Source organism: Ruditapes philippinarum, unplaced genomic scaffold (assembly GCF_026571515.1).
Source record: "Ruditapes philippinarum isolate M1 unplaced genomic scaffold, ASM2657151v2 ctg3277_1_1_1_1, whole genome shotgun sequence".
In the NCBI taxonomy this organism is placed as follows: Eukaryota; Metazoa; Mollusca; class Bivalvia; order Venerida; family Veneridae; genus Ruditapes; species Ruditapes philippinarum.
The window spans coordinates 68975-87181 of record NW_026851554.1 but is presented as its reverse complement, the minus strand read 5'-3'; the positions used below and the strand labels follow the sequence as shown (position 1 = coordinate 87181).

Sequence of the window (18207 nt, the reverse complement as noted above, 5' to 3'; positions counted from 1 at the left end):
GAATTATTTTCCATTGTTTATCTTCATAGATGAAATATATTTACTTTATAAAATTGGTCCTGGAATAGCATGTTACAAGTAAAATTTTACAAGTTATTAATTGTTATTTTTAAAAGATATAAGCATTTTAAAGTTTAAATCCAAATATTGATATTGATCCTTAAACTAACCTTTCTTTTGATTCAACAATTTTTTGTATTTATTTCGATATTTCTCAATTTTATAATAAAATATGATTGTTTCTTTGCAAATCAGCAATATTTCAATATTATAGTTAAGAACCATTCAATTCTAGCAAAATACAATCAATTTTAGTTTTATAAAACAATGAAAATAAAATCAGGATCATAATTATTATCCTGCTCCTGATCTTTTCTTAGTAAACAGGGAACCTGGTTAGACTGCCACAGTTGTACAGGTTGGCCTGACTTTAATCTTGTGCCAAAGGCTTATTACTTTCTGTTCCAACAGGTTAAGGGTCAACATAAACATACTGCTATTTTGATAGAATAGGGCAGGCCCAAAGTTCAGAGCTATATCTATCTTTATATATATATTTTATTTTTGCTACATTGTTTCATTAACATACTGAGCCCCATCTATTATGCACTTTCTTTTTCATCAATTTCCTACAAGTAAGCTTGTAAGCTGAATTGTTTAACTTGAAAGATTTTTTTTTCTTCTTTTTTACTTTTAAATTTAATTTCCATTGACAAAACAGACTGGCAGAACCTCCTGTAATAAAGTTTGGCAACTGCTGACCATTTGTTTGTTTCCAACTTATAAATGATAATGATGATACATGTTTAAAGATTAAAACGTATCAGACCAATATCATTAATATCCCATCATTTTCTTTAAAATTTTATCAGTCTTTTTTTCACTTCAAACATTATTACATATTAAATGTTCAATGACAGAAGTTTTATTTTATTATCATTTAACTAAATCACCTCTGAACAATACAGTGCTTTTTTGGTAAAAATCCATGTAAGATAGACAAGTCCATTTAAGAGATTTAGCTAGGTATGAGATAAGAAATTTATATAGAAATATTTGTGCTGAGTAAGCAGAAATTAAATGTGAAGTTGACACGTATTTAATCCTGTAGAAAACTTCCTGGTACATTATAAGTTGCTTGATTCAAGCCAATATCTACAACCAATGACACACAGAATGACTGTCACATATATAGCTAAAATAATGTACCTAACCTACACAAGAAATCAGCAAAGAAAGTTGTAATGCGTTAAAAGTCTTTCTGCTAGAATTAACACTATTATATATTTTTAATATTTAAGCTTTCTGTTTAACAAAATAAAAAAAAATATTTCTTTGCTTTTTTTTATTTATTGTTTTTTGTGGGTTTTTTCGTGTGGATTTTTAAGAAATCACAAAAAAGCACCGCATGGTTCACCTATCTAGGATTGATTAAGAGGAAAGAAGAAACCCTGAAAAAACACCTCTACCTAAGACAGTTATCAACTGTATGTCGCCTTGCACGCAGTACTCTGTAATTAGGATAAGTACAGTAAGAATGTGTTCACAGTTAATCACAGGGACAAAAAAACAAATACTTTCGTTATTCAGAATGTTAGGTAGCTTATATGGGATGCAATTTATTTCAGAAGATATTTTTCTTTATTCTTCATCAATATTTAAGTTCAATATCAACTTTAAGATCAGAATTGAACATGTTGTGCTAATAAAAGAGAAATGTTAATGGTTTAAACACAATAAATTTAAGATTCTGACAAGCCTTACAAAACAGACAGCAAACAAGGAATAATTAAACATCATTTGTTGTCAAGACGGGACATCAATAAACCAAATGTTCAGCATATTTGTATCTATTTTCTTTCCATTAGCATGTTAGAATGGGCAATAGATATAAATTTTTCTTGCTTTGTAGTACAATAATGCACTGTTTATTGTTCAAATGCTGCCATCCTTTGCATTTGAACTTGAACCATGCATTATTTTACAACAAACACTCAAAATCTATTTCCTAAATAATAAGTTACTATTGCCTAAATAACAAGTTATTGAATAACTGCTTAAATTTGACCTTCAATGTCAAGGCCTTTTAGCAATCAAGGTCATATTTGAATGTATGCAACATAATGTTCTTAAAGAACATTAATTTTTCTTTGTTAAACATAGGGGTCATGGCCTTGATCATATTGGTAAGGAATGTACTGCGAATTCACTTATATTCGTGGGCATGAAATTTTGTGGTTTTATCAAAACGGGCATTTTCGTGGGTTCTTAAATTATGGATTTTCAATTTCTTGTAAAAAAATAAAATAAATAACCTAATGCCAAGTAATCTTTCAATTAATAGCTGGGCATTTTACTTACCGCATGTTCATATTTTTATGTATCACACAGCGCTTGTATTTAAATTTAATCCTTGCCACATAAAAATCGGCGGAAAAGCGCCGATGCATGTTTGTAATATATAGAATAGAGACATGGCAAGAAGTATTTGTTGAGATAAAATTTCGTCAGATCTTAAATTCGTGGTTTGACCTTCCCACGAAAACCACAAAAATTTGTGCCCCATGAATAATAATGATTTTTTACAGTATCTTTTCATGTTAACTTTATACATGAATATATTGCTATTTGGACATAGAGGCAGACCGACGGACAGACTATCTGGACCAACACAATATGACCATTAATCTATCGATGCAGTGTCATAACAATCATCTTCCTTGTTACATATAACTTTGACTTATACCTCAATTTAAAATTTAAAATACAAGAAATAATCATTACAACTTCACGTCTTATCTCATTACACTATATCTAAATTAAAATATGATTCGCAATCTATCACTTAAGGCGTTATTTCAAAAAATAAATTAGTGAACAAGTCCCGACATCTATTCAAAATCATAAGATCAAAATTTCTATATCAATACACCACACTATTTCAGGCATTCTCCAAAAAACAACCAGTCTAATTTTTTATATCATCTACTTTCAGAAAAACTCCTTTGAAAATAGTTACCAAGGAAAAATATATGAAAGAAATTTCGTTTTTTAGTATCAGACAGTATAAAATGAAAAGATCATTCTCATCTATGTAAAGATACATATTAATATATACTACTAAACTACAGTACACATACTTATTATCTGTTTTATGTTGCCGTGCCTCCTCCTGCCGTCTCAGCTCTTCTGCCCTCCGAGCCTCGTCAATCTGCCTCGCCTCCTCAACCTTTCTAGCCTCGACCTCGGCAGCTTTACGAGCCTCCTCGGCCAGGCGATGTTCTTCTTCCCGTCTTTTCATTTCTTCAGCCTGAAATTTGGCAAAGAAATAAAAAAAAATTTATTTTTTAAATGACAGTAAAAACGTAATAATTACAGTTAAAATAGCAATTAGTCATTTAATTTTCATCATTTAGGAGTTAAAGTTATGTTCAAATACTAATTGATTCAGAATATGCTAAAACATAAAACAAAGAGTAGTTGGTAGGACAATGTACCCAACTATTCTCAGTGATTGATAGTAAATCAAGAGTCTGGATAATGTACAATTTTCTAAGTTCATAAAAGAAATTTCTGTCTAAATTGATGTAATGGTTATTGGCCTAGGACAGTGACACCGTATTATGCTGTCAAATAAGTGTGAGAACTTTTGAAGCATTCCCTGATACCAACTTGCCAAAGAATTTAACCAAAGTGTGACACTGACGATTGGGTGAGTACAATAGCTCAACCTATTCTTCTAATAGTCGAGCTAAAAAATGCTAAATATAATAATAAGTAAGAATAACCTCTTCACGCTGTTTATTCAGCATGGCCTGTTGTTCGTCTTGTATGCGCTGAGCGGCGCGTCGTCGCTGTTCTCTCTCCTCCTCCTCTTCCTGTTGTATACGTAACTGTTCCGCCACCTTCTTACGATTCTCATACTCCTGTTTCTGACGCTGTAATTCCTGGGCGAAAAAAAAAATTTCATAAATTTTTTTGTTTTCATAAAAGTTCATGAAATTCTTACTGAGGATCCCTGGAAAGCAGTGAAAAACAAAAAATATTTACTATGGTTGGGTTTTATGTAGAGTATTTTTCATTTAGTATGGATTATAAATCTATTAGGTAAGACTTTTTTTTTTCCTTCTTTAAAATGTTGCAGGGGGGGGGGGGGGTACTAATTAGATGGGAGCGTTAAATGGTAACAATGTGGTAGTAAATGTTGCAAATTAAGTTTGCTTGAATCTGTGATTAGGGAAAAGCCGGCCATTTCCTAGCAAATTTGGGGAAAAGTACCTAGCCCAGTTTGGTAAATTTTGCAAAGCAAAATTGCTAAATTAGGAAAATATTTGGTACCTTTTGAAACTTCCTTTCAGGTACTTATATATGCAATTTCATGTACAATAATAATAATTGTAATTTTTGCTTAGGTTTCCTTACTATTTATGTATCAAATCTTTGGCAAATTTCATTGTCCACCTTATTTCTTTAGATTTGACAATTAAATGACAATTTATGTAACAGGACAGCTTTAAGCACTTCAATTCAAAACCATCATTCAACCATGACAAGTGATGCAGCCAGATGTTTTATCAACATTCTAGGTCTAATAAATCATTCAAATGAAAAAAACAAAAAAACACTCTTAACATAAAGGAAAATGTACTTTTAAAAAAATTCAAAAGCTTAAGAGGCTGTATTCCAATGAGATCCCCCTATTTTTCAAATTCTTTGATACATATACATCGAATTGCCACAACTTAGAATTAAACACTATTCTGTTCAATATGCATATCATATTCGCACTGTTAAAGATTAAAAACATAATTTCACAGGGATTTTTTTTTGGCTTATTTTATAGCCGATATTCAGCCATATTCCCAATTGAAAATAGTATGTTATTTTCCCAATTGACAATCCCAATTGAAAGTTATTAAATAAAAATATTGAAATAAAATTCTAAAATCTTTAAAACTAAGGGCTTCTTCACTGTCATGGTGCTTAAATGCCTGAAGATGCCATCCTAGACAGTGACTCTTTGCATTTATTTAATCACTGCAAAATTTAAGTCATGCAATTTTTCCCAATTTTTAACAAAACATCGATGAAATTCCCAGTGCTATGGATATTGGTTATGTTCCCAAAATCCTGGGAAAAAACTTTGTTTCAACAACTCAGTCACACTAAGCGTTGGTTTAAAGGAACTTGACTGATGCCCGAGGGGCTTAAACATAAAATTTTTAATTTTTAAAACATAGGTTTGAAACCACAGGGCAAGCAATCCTGAGATTACTAGTCTGACGCATTAACAACTTGGCCATGCCACCACTCTTGGTTTCGCTGCTCCCCTTGCACTGGCTTAAGCACAATTTAACATTTAAACATGAAATGGTCAACGTCTTATAAGCAGACATACAAACACTAAACTATGCAAAATATATATTTAAATATAAGACTCAAATTGGTAATTTTTTCTTTTTCTTTTTTTTTTTTTTTCGGACGGGGGGAGGGGGGGGGGGGCAGTTCAAGTGGATGGAAGGAAGGGGGGATATATATAACTTAAAATCAAGCCAGCCAGCCTAATAAATAATTACAAATTAATGAGAGAAAAAATAAATAATTGAGAAAAGGAAGTGTACAAAATATATATCTAATTAAGGTAATGAAAATAATAGGAAAATAAATGATTTAATTACATCATACAAAACATGCGTACAAATATAAACTTACAAATGAAACAATGCAGAAAATAATTTTATCTACCAAATAACCATGCATAAAATCTACTCATTCACACTCAAGAGCCTTTTTTATCTTTTTCCTTTTCTATGTAAGTACTCCATTAGTTAATGAAATTCATGTGATCAGATTATGAATAATTTTTATCACATTCATTTTTGTGTAAAGTTGTTTTTTCAGTTTCCTCCATGGACATTTTTCAAACATCAATTTTTGTGAAATATATGCCACTAACATACTATCATGTATGTTATCATAATTAATAAAAAATATTTTTCATCTCAGACGAGTGAATGTGTAGCTTAAAGTACAAAACTGAAATTAGAAAAAAGATATTGCAATGGACTAACCCTTGTAAATTCATCTTCCAAGCTGGTGCCCAGTATAGTAGGGGCATCGCCTGCCTTACCGGGTCCCGGCCCCTGTGGAGTCGGGGGTGTAAGTGGGGTTGGGGGATTGCTTGGATACAGAGTGGGTGGGGTAGGAGGTGTCGAAAATTGTGACTTTGTCGAAGAAGATGATGACCCCGGCGTCAATGTATTTGGCGGTGAAGGTTTTTCTGGTTTCTCTGTAGACAACCGACTATTGATCCGCTGTGGTGGTTCTGGAGGGTCGCGCCGAGGTTCCCACCCAGGTGTGTATATTCTCTGTTCCCTGCATACTGCAGCCGCGGCTCGCATTGCAAGATTGTTACTATCAATAAGATGTTGAGGGTCGGCCGTGCCCTAGAAATGGTTAATATCAAACAAAAACATGCATCAGACAAACTTCATACAGTGATAATTGGTGGAGAATAAAACATAAAATGAAATGTTCTCTCATGCATAACACTGAAATGTTACGTTTTTTTCGTTACAATGAGTCAAGTGTGTTACTTATGAAAACAAGGTAAATAAATATCAACTAGAAAATATCTAAGATCAGTAAAGAAGGATTCTGCTACTAAGAAACACATGTCACTAAACATTTCATTCAGCACTTCTAATACAAAACAATCATATAAATATGAATCTACTACAAAATAACTTTAACTCAATCCAACATGTTTTTGTTTTGTTTTTTCCAATAAAACATATATCTAAAGCAAAAGATCCAGAAATTCCACAATAAAATAAAGCAATGCCTGATTATTGACTGGCATTTTTTAAGACATGACAGACTTAGGAAGAATTATTCATCTTTGAATTTATAACTATATAGATTGCATATCTTAAGACTTTCTGTGTAGTTTTGAACATTTTCTTTCAGTGATTCTATACTGTTATCATGAGAATTATGTAGACATAATAACTAGGAAGTAAAAGACATACATTAAGAACAAGAATTCTCAAAATAAAAATTATCCAATATAAAAGCACAGAATATGTGATATAAAATTTGCATTTTAAGAACAGGAAGCAAAGTGGATCACTCACACGACCTTTGAACTAAATGAATTAACAGCGATAGGAAATTGTTAGAACACCAGGTTTCTGCCAATATTACATTTTTTTTCTCTTTTTTTTAAACAAAGGTACATACTTATATCAAAATGTTCCAACTCACAAAATTATAGTAAAATGCACCATGGCACTTGATGACAACCACTAAGAAAAAAGTTTGAATGAAATCCCAAGTAAAATGTGTCATAGGAAGTGCTGTACATGCAAGAATTTGTATAATTTGCTCACTGCGAATATAAGACACTGCCAATCAAAATGAACTTACCAAAAAAAAAAAAATAAAAATAACTAGAAATGTGTCCAAAGGACACGGATGCCCCCACACGCCACTGTTCTGTCAATCTAATGACTCTAGGTCAAATATTTTTTGGACTATATGTGCCACAAGTTGAAAACTAAAAATCAACAAAGGGCCATAATTCTGTTAAATTTGGTCGCAGCAAAAATTCCTTCCTTTACTCCCATCTACACATTATGGTTGTTAATCCCTGGAAGTTTAAGCAAAATCTGCCATCCGGTTTAAGTGGAGTTGCATTCACAAAATTTCTACATAATAAATAGTGAAAAAATCAACAAAGGGCCATAATTCTGTAAAATTTGGTCGCAGCAAAAATTCCTTCCTTTACTACCATCTACACCTTAAGGTTGTTCATCCCTGTAAGTTAAAGCAAAATCTGCCATCCGGTTTAAGAGGAGTTGCGTTCACAAAATTTCTACATAGTTAATTTAGTGAAAAAATCAACAAAGGGCCATAATTCTGTTAAATTTGGTCGGAGCAAAAATTCCTTCCTTCACTACCATCTACACCTTAATGTTGTTCATCCCTGTAAGTTTAAGCAAAATCTGCCATCCGGTTTAAGAGGAGTTGCATTCACAAAAAATTTCTACATAGTATATAATGAAAAAATCAACAAAGGGCCATTATTCTGTAAAATTTGGTCACAGCAAAAATTCTTTCCTTTACTACCATCTACACCTTAAGGTTGTTCATCCCTGTAAGTTTAAGCAAAATCTGCCATCAAGTTTAAGAGGAGTTGCGTTCACAAAATTTCTACATAGTATATAGTGAAAAAATCAACAAAGGGCCATAATTCTGTTAAATTTGGTTGCAGCAAAAATTCCTTCCTTTACTACCATCTACACATTAAGGTTGTTCATCCCTGTAAGTTTAACAAAAATCTGCCATCCGGTTTTAGAGGAGTTGCGTTCACAAAATTTCTACAGAGTATCTAGTGAAAAAATCAACAAAGGGCCATAATTCTGTTAAATTTGGTCGCAGCGAAAATTCCTTTCTTTACTACCATCTATACATTAAGGTTGTTCATCCCTGTAAGTTTAAGCAAAATCTGCCATCCGGTTTAAGAGGAGTTGCGTTCACAAGATTTCGGGACGTACGGACTGACGGACGGACAAGTGCAATGCTATATGCTCCCACATTGTGGGGGCATAAAAATAGAAAAAATGTCTCAAACCTTACATGTAACAAAAACTTTTCATAAGATAGCACTCTCAACTAGTTTCAGTGCTCGACAATAAAAAAGGGGGTATAACTCTGTTATAAGGTAAACCATAGTAATGGGACCTGTGTCTATCATGTTAGATAATCACAGAGAACAAGTGTGTGAAGCTTCAACCCGTTTCCTTCTGTTGTTTTAGAGATAACAACTTGCACGCAAAAAGCATAACCAAAGTGTGGCAGTGTCATCATCGCCTATGTAGGTACAATAGCTTTCCCTATTCTTCAAATAATCGAGCTGAAAATCTTAACAATTCTTTTTCCTTTTTTTTACATGATTTTGGATGAAAAACTTGTACTGTCACAATTAGTATAACAATTATAGCAGAAGAGTATACAAACTTTTACACGAAGCAAACACTGAAAATTGCCTAAAATGTTTGATAGTTCAACTTTGAAAGCAAGAAATCTAAGAGACCAACAGTACATGCTTACATTATTATTGTACATATAACTTACATATAAAACTTGGATAAAATATATAACAAGTTCTTGCTTATATCCTTTCCAATCATCTGTCTGATTTAAAACTTGAAACGCTGTGTTCATATTCCAAGACCAGGGCTTTCATTTTTATCTTACCAAACAGATAAGCTACCTAAAACAACCAATCTGGCTTAGGGTCAAAGGTGAATTTTTAACTTACAAACTCAAGATGCAACAGACTTAACAGCATTTTAACTTATGGTTTCGATCGCCAATCTGTCAATAATGAAAACCCTGCAAGACTCTACTTCTATTAAATTTCTTTTTATTAGGGACTTAAATATAAACACCAGTGCAGCCATTCACACACTTCACTGCTAATTGAGCACCCCAAACTTTACAAAAAATCTAGCAAATCTAGTAAATATCTGAAACATCAATTTTGATTTTTTTGCCATGCAATATTCTCCAGATGCTTCAACAATATTTTCTATACAGCTGGGAACCATGCATTTGTTTCTTGAGTTTTGAACATGGGAACCAATACATCAATCATTTCTGCCATTCTTAACTTCCTAAAGCTAGGAACCATGCAGTGGAGTACATTATTTCCACTTTACTTCCCAATGAGACCTTAAACAAGGAGGCTAGGAACCATGTTTTTGTAATATTTCACTTACTTCCTGTGGGGACCAGCCACATTTATCCACACTATCTGTTGTACTGTAACCAGAATCACTACTCAGTACAGTATGACGTTTCCACTTGTCTGGAGATTCCATAAGATTTCTAAACTCTTCTGAAGATCTGTAACACAGGTTAGTTTAAATCAAAATATAACAATGCAATACACATTCTAAACATGTCTTAACATTAAAATTACAAACTATAGTCCTACTATGGACATGCTTGACCATATCTAAACTTAGAGACATGCAGGATATTTGATGAAGTTACCATTGGGAAATAAATCGGTCAATATCCATGCTACAGTCATGGGTCTTGGTCAGTGGCCTTGCATTATGATCTATAAAACTTTTCTAAATTTCAAGTGAATACCTTTTTAGAACTGCGGTTTATGAGATATGAATTTGCAAACAAAACCAATGTTATCCCCATGGAGGGATAGGACATATTATTCATAGAATAGACTAGCTAGGTATATTTTCACACTTATCTGTTTCATGCCTTTATTTGATCACTTTTTCGTTCCATAGAAAAGATTTTCTAAATGCATCTAAGCTAAGAAAACAGCCTAAGGAGCTATCCTGTCTCTATTATAGTAATATTTGGCCAACTCTATTTAAAACTCTCTTTCATGACATATTTTTGTTATGTAATGATGCAAATTTTGTTTAACTTTGTTAGACTTATTACTTATCAAAAATATTTCATTGTCATGTACTGCTGTGTTCCCATTCCTTTCAAACATAACTTAAAAGGTGCTTATCCATAACTAGTGATTTTTTCACTCCTAGAAATGTATCTACAGACACAGATGCCCCCGTCATTCCACTGTTTTATCTATGGACAGATAGTGTGACGAACAGCATGTTACAAACAAGCACAAATATTTATATTTCAGGAGCTGTGGTCTAGCAGTTGATGTGTTTGCCTCTCAGCCTAAATATTGTTGGTCCGAACATTAATGGGGAAAAGACCGAGTTACCTTACAAGACACTTGTACTGGTGCGTACTAGTAAAGCTAACATGAGAATGGTTCAAATATACTTCAAACTTTCATCACAATCAAGCAAAAATATTTTGATTAAACTAAATTTCAGTACTGATCAGATCTGCTAAGAATATATTTATAAACTGTCACAATATATATAAAATGAGCCGCGTCACGACAAAACCAACAGTGCTTTTGCGACCAGCATGGATCCAGATCAGCCTGCGCATCCACGCAGTCTGATCAGGATCCATGCTGTTCCCTATCAGTTTCTCTACTTGTAATAGAGTTGGTAAGCGAACAGCATGGATCCTCATCAGACTGCGCGAATGCGCAGGCTGGTCTGGATCCATGCTGGTCGCAAACGCACTATGTTGGTTTTGTCGTGACGCGGCTCATTAATGACTTACACAGACTGTGTAGGTGGCAATGATTTTCTGAATCTTTTCATCTCTACCTCGCCCAGCATTCCCATTCGGGCTTTCTCTTCTCGTATAGCTATGATGTGTAGGTATTTCATGATATGTTGCTTGCCTTTTGTACATACCTACAACATGTACACATAACATAATGTACAAATGTCATCAAAATCTATCCTCTATATGAAATATACAAACTAAAAAATTTAATCCTAAATCAGCTGACTGTGTAATGAACTAGTTATCAGCCCGCCGATATATATATAACCAAAACCACCAGGCAAGGGATTTGCACACACAAAAACTGTCTGGAATCTTTATAACACATTTATAATACAGAAAACTCCTTTTTCTAGCGAAAAAAGTGTCATTTCTTCATAAATTGTCATCAGCCGTGTATATAAAACTATATAAACATCACAATTATCCAATGAAAAGGGACATTACAAATGTGCAGTATTATAAAGCTTATGATATCAGACTGCAAATATTTGCTGCAACAGTTTGTTTTGTTACGTGAATGTGCAAATCTAATTTCTTTTACAAACTTTCATGACAAAATTAATTGAATGTAAAACGTTAAAAACTAGAAATGTGTCATCATGCCACGGATTCCCCCGCATGCAGCCAAAATTTCATATGTTATAATATTTAGTTCCAAATTTGTTTGCACAAATTATTTTTTTCATTTTAAGTTCAAAGCCCTTAAAACTTTTCAATGTTAACACAAACCATTTCCATACAATGTTCAAGGCACTGAAATTATTCAGTCTTAACCTTTTAAAAATAGCATATTTCATATTTGTAGCCAAAATAATGGCTACATACATTTCCACAAAAGTACGAGTGCTGAAACTGAAAGTTCAAAATTTTTCCAACATTCAATAAAGATAAGTTTGTCCAAAATCATTGAATCACGACCAAATTCAAACTTAAACTGCTTATTCCTAAGATGTATCTATATTATTTTCAAAGTTTGTTTGTTTGTTTTCTTCATTTTACGCCTTTTCCCAACAGTATTTTAGTCATATAGGCGGGTAGTTTCCTAACCATCGTTCCTGGAGAGTTACACCAGTACTAGACTACCTTCCTCCGCGCTAAACTACCAAAGCATCTCCCGGGGATCGAACCCACGCCAAAGATGTAACTGGGTTAGAAGTCATCGACTCTAACCCCTCGACCACGGAGGCGGTTTTTATTTTCAAAGTGAAAGGGACATAACTCTGCCAAAAATCATCAAACCATGACCAAATTCCAACTTGCCCTGCCCATTCCTTTGACATATCCATATGTCAAATTTGAGTTGAATATGTAACACTGTTCGGTAGATAATGAACAGAAACTGTAAATTTCATATTATTTTCAAAGTGAAAGGGGCTTTACTCTGCCAAAATCATTGAACCATGACCAAATTTGAACTTGACCTGCGCATTCCTTTGACATATCAATATGTGAAGTTTGAGTTGAATGTGTTGTACCGTTGGGGAGATAATGAACGGAAACTGAAAATTTCATATTATTTTCAAAGTGAAAGGGGCATAACTCTGCCAAAAATCATCGAACCATGACCAAATTCGAACTTGACCTGTATTTTATGATGACATATCCATATTTTAAATTTGAGTTGAATGCGTGCAATAGTTACTAAGATAATGAACGGAAACTGATGATGACGGAATGACAGAAGGACGGAAGGACGAAATGACGAAACAGGGTGACACTATATGCCCTGGCCATTACATGGCGGGGGCATAAAAATTCTATTGGTCAAATAAGGGAAGTTAAGAAGTTTGTATGTGAACATTTTCAATACTCAGTGATTTAAACATCCCTACACAACAGTTTAAAACCTAAACCTGCTGAATTTGTGTAATGGATTTGCCCTGCTTTGAATTTAGAACAGTCCATTCAAAGTTTAGGGGTTCTGAATATCAGTATACAAACTTCGAGATATCAACAGTACAGAACCTGGTCAGACAGATGTACAGGCTGGCCTGACTGTATACTTGTTGCAAGGGTCATGCTTTGTTCCAGAAAATTAAAGGCACATTATGCCAAAGAAATGCTTTATTTTATTTCTTAAAATCTTTTTTCGGTGTTTTTGGTATCCTCTTATAATTTCTAAAAGAATACTCACTGGTCAATAACCATATCAATCTTTCGCTTCTATAGCTTTTTGGCAATTAGTACATTACAGTGATTTAGTCAAAATACTACTTTGTCTCTTTTTTTGCTACTTTTATGACTCGGTGTTTATTTCTCCAGATAAAACTGTTATTAAACATGCTAAATCATTAAAATAAACTTGTGTTTGCCCTTTTAAAGAAGGGTAAAAAAATATTTATTTTCTGAGGCATCATGTGCCTTTAAGGATTAAAGGTACCCATATATTTTCACCAAATGTTCGACTTACATGAGCAGGTGGGGTAGTTAATGGATTATTGTCTAGTATAATATCTTCTAATGTTTCTATCTTGCGGAATACAGTTGGAATCTTTGACACTCTGTTTGAAGATATATCCAGTTTTCTGAGGTTTAATTTACTGATTTCTGAAATAAAATTATATAAATAATAAAAGTGGCAAGATGAATAATATGCTTAATTTACTCCTTAATTAGCTGGTTTGTGTAATAGTCGTGACTAAGTGGTTAAGGTTGTTGACGTCATACAATTTGCAGCTCACACCTGTAGGTTCTGTAGAACCACTGGATAGCTTCCGCACATGGAAGAATTCAATGTCCCTGGCTGACTCCCAACCTACACAGGAAAGGAGCTACTGATCCCTTTCCAAAGAATAAAGTTTCTTAGTGGATGAAAATTTTTTAATTATACATTGCCCATGCTATTGCTCCTCTTTTTCCCCAAATAATTTGATATATTTTATCTATTTCATCTGCACCAACTTGTCATTTTATGCTATATCCCATTAACTCGGTGAATCATAGTTACTATGTGGTCGTAAGACTCCAAACATGATTTCAACCACATAGTAAGTAAATAAGTGTTTGTTAATCATTTTCAAGTTGAGGTTAATCAACTTTATATTTCAAAACTTTTACTGTTATTACAGTGATTGACCAACAATTGATACTGAAAAATGTTTAGGATAAAATATAAATCTGCCTCAAATATAAAAAGACTGCCCCACTCATTTTATAAATAGAACATATAAGGTTAATTACGATGGATATATATATATAGAAATTTCCATGGTCTACATGAGTAATTTGTCATTCATGCAAAGCTAATTATAAAATTGAAAGGAATTATTGCAAAATGTAAACTTATTTTGACTTTCACCTGTTCACTCACTATACCTTTGGATGAGCATAATATAACTTTGAGTCAGCTTTAACTCCATTAAATCTGTTGAGCGATTGCACCACTAAAGACTGATTTAATTTCATTAAAGCAGCTCACCTCCAGATTAATGCTTATTTTCATGAAAATTTTAAAATTGTAATTAACTGTTTAATATTGTATTGTAACTAAAAAGAAGCAAATTTCACGTTATCAAAGGCACTTGCAATTCGCTTTTAATTACAACAAGAGGGCCATGATGGCCCTGAGGTCGCTCACCTGTATATAGGCCCCCCCCCACCCCGGGCCAATATTTACCCAAGGGCTTTTATGTGTTTATTTGAACAGACTTGGTAGACACCCATAAGATGTTTCATGCTAAACATCTAAGTTCTAGCTCATTGGGTTTTTAAAAAAAAGATTTTTAAAGTTTTTACTATACACATATAGTTAAAAACAATGACACCCCTGGGGCAGGGCCAGTTTTGACCCCCAGGCTTTTATTTGAACAAACTTTGTAGATATTTACTTAAAGATGTTTCATGCTTAATATCTAAACTCTAGCTATTTGGGTTTTTTCAAAGAAGATTTTTAAGTTTTTGCTATACACATATAAGGAAAATCAATGACACCCCCCCCCACCCCCGGGCGGGGCCAGTTTTGACCCCAGGGCTTTTATTTGAACATACTTGGTAGACACCCATTAGAACATGTTTCATGCTAAATATCTTAGCTCTAGCTCTTTGAGTTCTTTAAAAGAAGATTTTTTAAGTTTTTACTATATGCATATGTAGGGAAAATCAATGACCCCCCGGGGCGGGGCCAATTTTGACCCCAGGGCTTTTATTTGAACAAATTTGGTAGACACTCATTAGAAGATGTTTCATGCTAAATATCTTAGCTCTAGCTCTTTGGGTTCTTTAAAAGAAGATTTTTAAGTTTTTACTATATGCATATAGGGAAAATCAATGACCCCCCGGGGCGGGGCCAATTTTGACCCCAGGGCTTTTATTTGAACAAACTTGGTAAACACTCACTAGAAGATGTCTCATGCAAAATATCTTAGCTCTAGCTCCTAGGGTTGTTTAAAAGAAGATATTTAAAGATTTTTCTTTCGGTTGCTATGGCAACCAGAGTTCTGCATGGAATTAAATTCTTTGAACAATTTTCAAAGGTGACCACCAAAGGAACATTCCTGTGAAGTTTGGATGAAATTGGCTCAGTGGTTTATGAGGAGATGTCATTTAAAGCAAAAGTTTACGGACGGACGACGGACGGACGGACGACGGACGGACGCCGGACGAAAAGCGATCACAAAAGCTCACCCTGTCACTTTGTGACAGGTGAGCTAAAAATACGTCAAAATATGCAAAAACTGTCTTTACTGCATTAGTAACGCAGTAGAAAAATAAATATTGTTACACATAATGAAACATTAACCATTAATCGCTCATAACATGTAAATTATTATATGAATCCTGAATTCTTCTTTTTCTAAAATCTCAGTAGATTTTCCTCAAGTTTTATTTTATTGAAATATTTTGATTCATCTGGAGGCATGCTACTTTAAAGCTGACAGACAAACACTAACCTATAAATAGACATTTTACATTCAGACAGAAACAATTAATCGGATGGATAACATTATTACTTACTATCCATTACAAAACTTTTATGATACTATTTGAGCCACGTCACGACAAAACCAACATAGTGCGTTTGCGACCAGCATGGATCCAGACCAGCCTGCGCATCCACGCAGTCTGATCAGGATCCATGCTGTTCGCTATCAGTTTCTCTACTTGCAATAGGGTTGGTAAGCGAACAGCACGGATCCTGATCAGACTGCGCGGATGCGCAGGCTGGTCTGGATCCATGCTGGTAGCAAACCCATTATGTTGGTTTTGTCATGACGCAGCTCATTTGTAAACTGATTCTTACCCACTGGGAGTTCTTGTAAAATGTTGCGTCTAACGTTCATAGATTTCAGTGATTTGAGATCGCCAATTTGTAGAGGAAGGTGTGAAATTTCATTACAACTAACATCCTGTAAAATGATTTCATTAAAATATCTGTTCAAAGTTAAATTATGAATAAATCTGACTGCATTATTCTTGTAAAATTATAACATTTATTAAGAAAACATAATAACCAAATAAATTAGTCCATAAAACTTTGGTTTAAATTATACATATTACACTAATTTGTACTTGTAACAATTTTATCATGGTTCAAGAAGCCAGAACATGGGAAAAGTGGTGAAAAGGTAAATCAGAAATTTGCAAAAAAAAGTTTTTAATTTTACCAATGTGGCTGTGAAGGCCAAGATCATCTAAAGGGTCAAGGTCATATATCAAAGTCCTGCCCTTGAAGGTCAAGGTCATATATCAAAGTCCTGTCCTTGAAGGTCAAGGTCATAAATATCAAAGTCCTGCCCTTGAAGGTCAAGGTCATGTATCATAGTCCTGTCCTTGAAGGTCAAGGTCATAAATATCAAAGTCCTGCCCTTGAAGGTCAAGGTCATGTATCATAGTCCTGCCCTTGAAGGTCAAGGTCATGTATCATAGTCCTGCCTTGAAGGGTCAAGGTCATAAAATATCGAAGTCCTGCCCTTGAAGGTCAAGGTCATTAAATTATCGAAGTCCTGCCCTTAAGGTCAAGTAATAAATATCAAAAGTCTGCCCTTGAAGGTCAAGGTCATAAATATCAAAAGTCCTGCCCTTGAAGGTCAAGGTCATAAATATCAAAGTCCTGTCCTTGAAGGTCAAGGTCATAAATATCAAAGTCCTGCCCTTGAAGGTCAAGGTCATAAATATCAAAGTCCTGCCCTTGAAGGTCAAGGTCATGTATCATAGTCCTGCCCTTGAAGGTCAAGGTCATGTATCAAAGTCCTGCCCTTGAAGGTCAAGGTCATAAATATCAAAGTCCTGCCCTTGAAGGTCAAGGTAATAAATATCAAAGTCCATGACTGTGTGAAGGTTGTACAAGCTAAAACAAATGACTTACAAGTTCCATAAGTTTATCCAGTACCCCTAACTCTTCCGGCAGTGAGACAAGACGATTATGACTAGCTATCAGTACTTCTAATGCCTGCAGTTGACTTATAAAGGACGGAATGATCGACAGCTGATTCCGACTGAAAAATAAACAAAACAATATAATATATAACTATTTCAGAAATACATTGAAGAAATATATTCAGTATTTCTTCTTTCTTTTCAAAACATTTGTTGGCACCGGTAAAGACTAGTTTATACCTAAAGTACAAAGAATCATGCCAACATGTACTTCAATGTATATATCAACATAACCTTCCAAAATGGAAAAAAAACATTTTTATGTTGGGTTTTATATTGTACCTAGAGCATAGGTTATAATGTACTTTCCAGCTTTACTGACAAAGACTTCAGGTGTCCTTCCATGCATTATTCTAGACACAAACTGGCACTTTAGTGAAAACACCAAAGTTCTGAATACACATTTCAAACACAGTAAATATACCGTATTTTGTAAGAGTATAAGCTATTATTTGGCTACCCTGTCAACAAACAACAGCAAAATGATTCTAACACTGGCTATAATGTCTTATAATTATAGCTCATGTGAAACCCTTACCATGCTAGATATCTTAAAGCCCCATTATGTCCCAGAAATACTTTTATTTCATGTCTCAAAAGCTTTTTATATTTGGTGACCTGTTAAAATAG

At 33.9% G+C, this 18207-nt stretch overlaps 1 protein-coding gene across 6 annotated transcripts in view; it reads right to left on the bottom strand.

Annotated features, from left to right (window-relative positions):
- Positions 1-18207, bottom strand: part of LOC132743618 (DISP complex protein LRCH3-like) — a 75958-nt gene that overhangs the window by 24991 nt on the left and 32760 nt on the right. For 3 of the 6 annotated variants that reach the window (XM_060732335.1, XM_060732195.1, XM_060732404.1), the window contains exons 3-11: positions 17507-17636; positions 16442-16547; positions 13613-13749; positions 11191-11327; positions 9786-9912; positions 6072-6446; positions 3789-3947; positions 3141-3310; positions 1470-1511 (exon numbers count right to left, since the gene is read on the bottom strand). In XM_060732335.1, coding sequence (XP_060588318.1) covers positions 1470-1511; positions 3141-3310; positions 3789-3947; positions 6072-6446; positions 9786-9912; positions 11191-11327; positions 13613-13749; positions 16442-16547; positions 17507-17636 — 1383 coding nt within the window. The remainder of the gene's footprint in view (positions 1-1469; positions 1512-3140; positions 3311-3788; positions 3948-6071; positions 6447-9785; positions 9913-11190; positions 11328-13612; positions 13750-16441; positions 16548-17506; positions 17637-18207) is intronic. The other 3 variants (XM_060732262.1, XM_060732550.1, XM_060732476.1) reach the window with 2 other exon arrangements.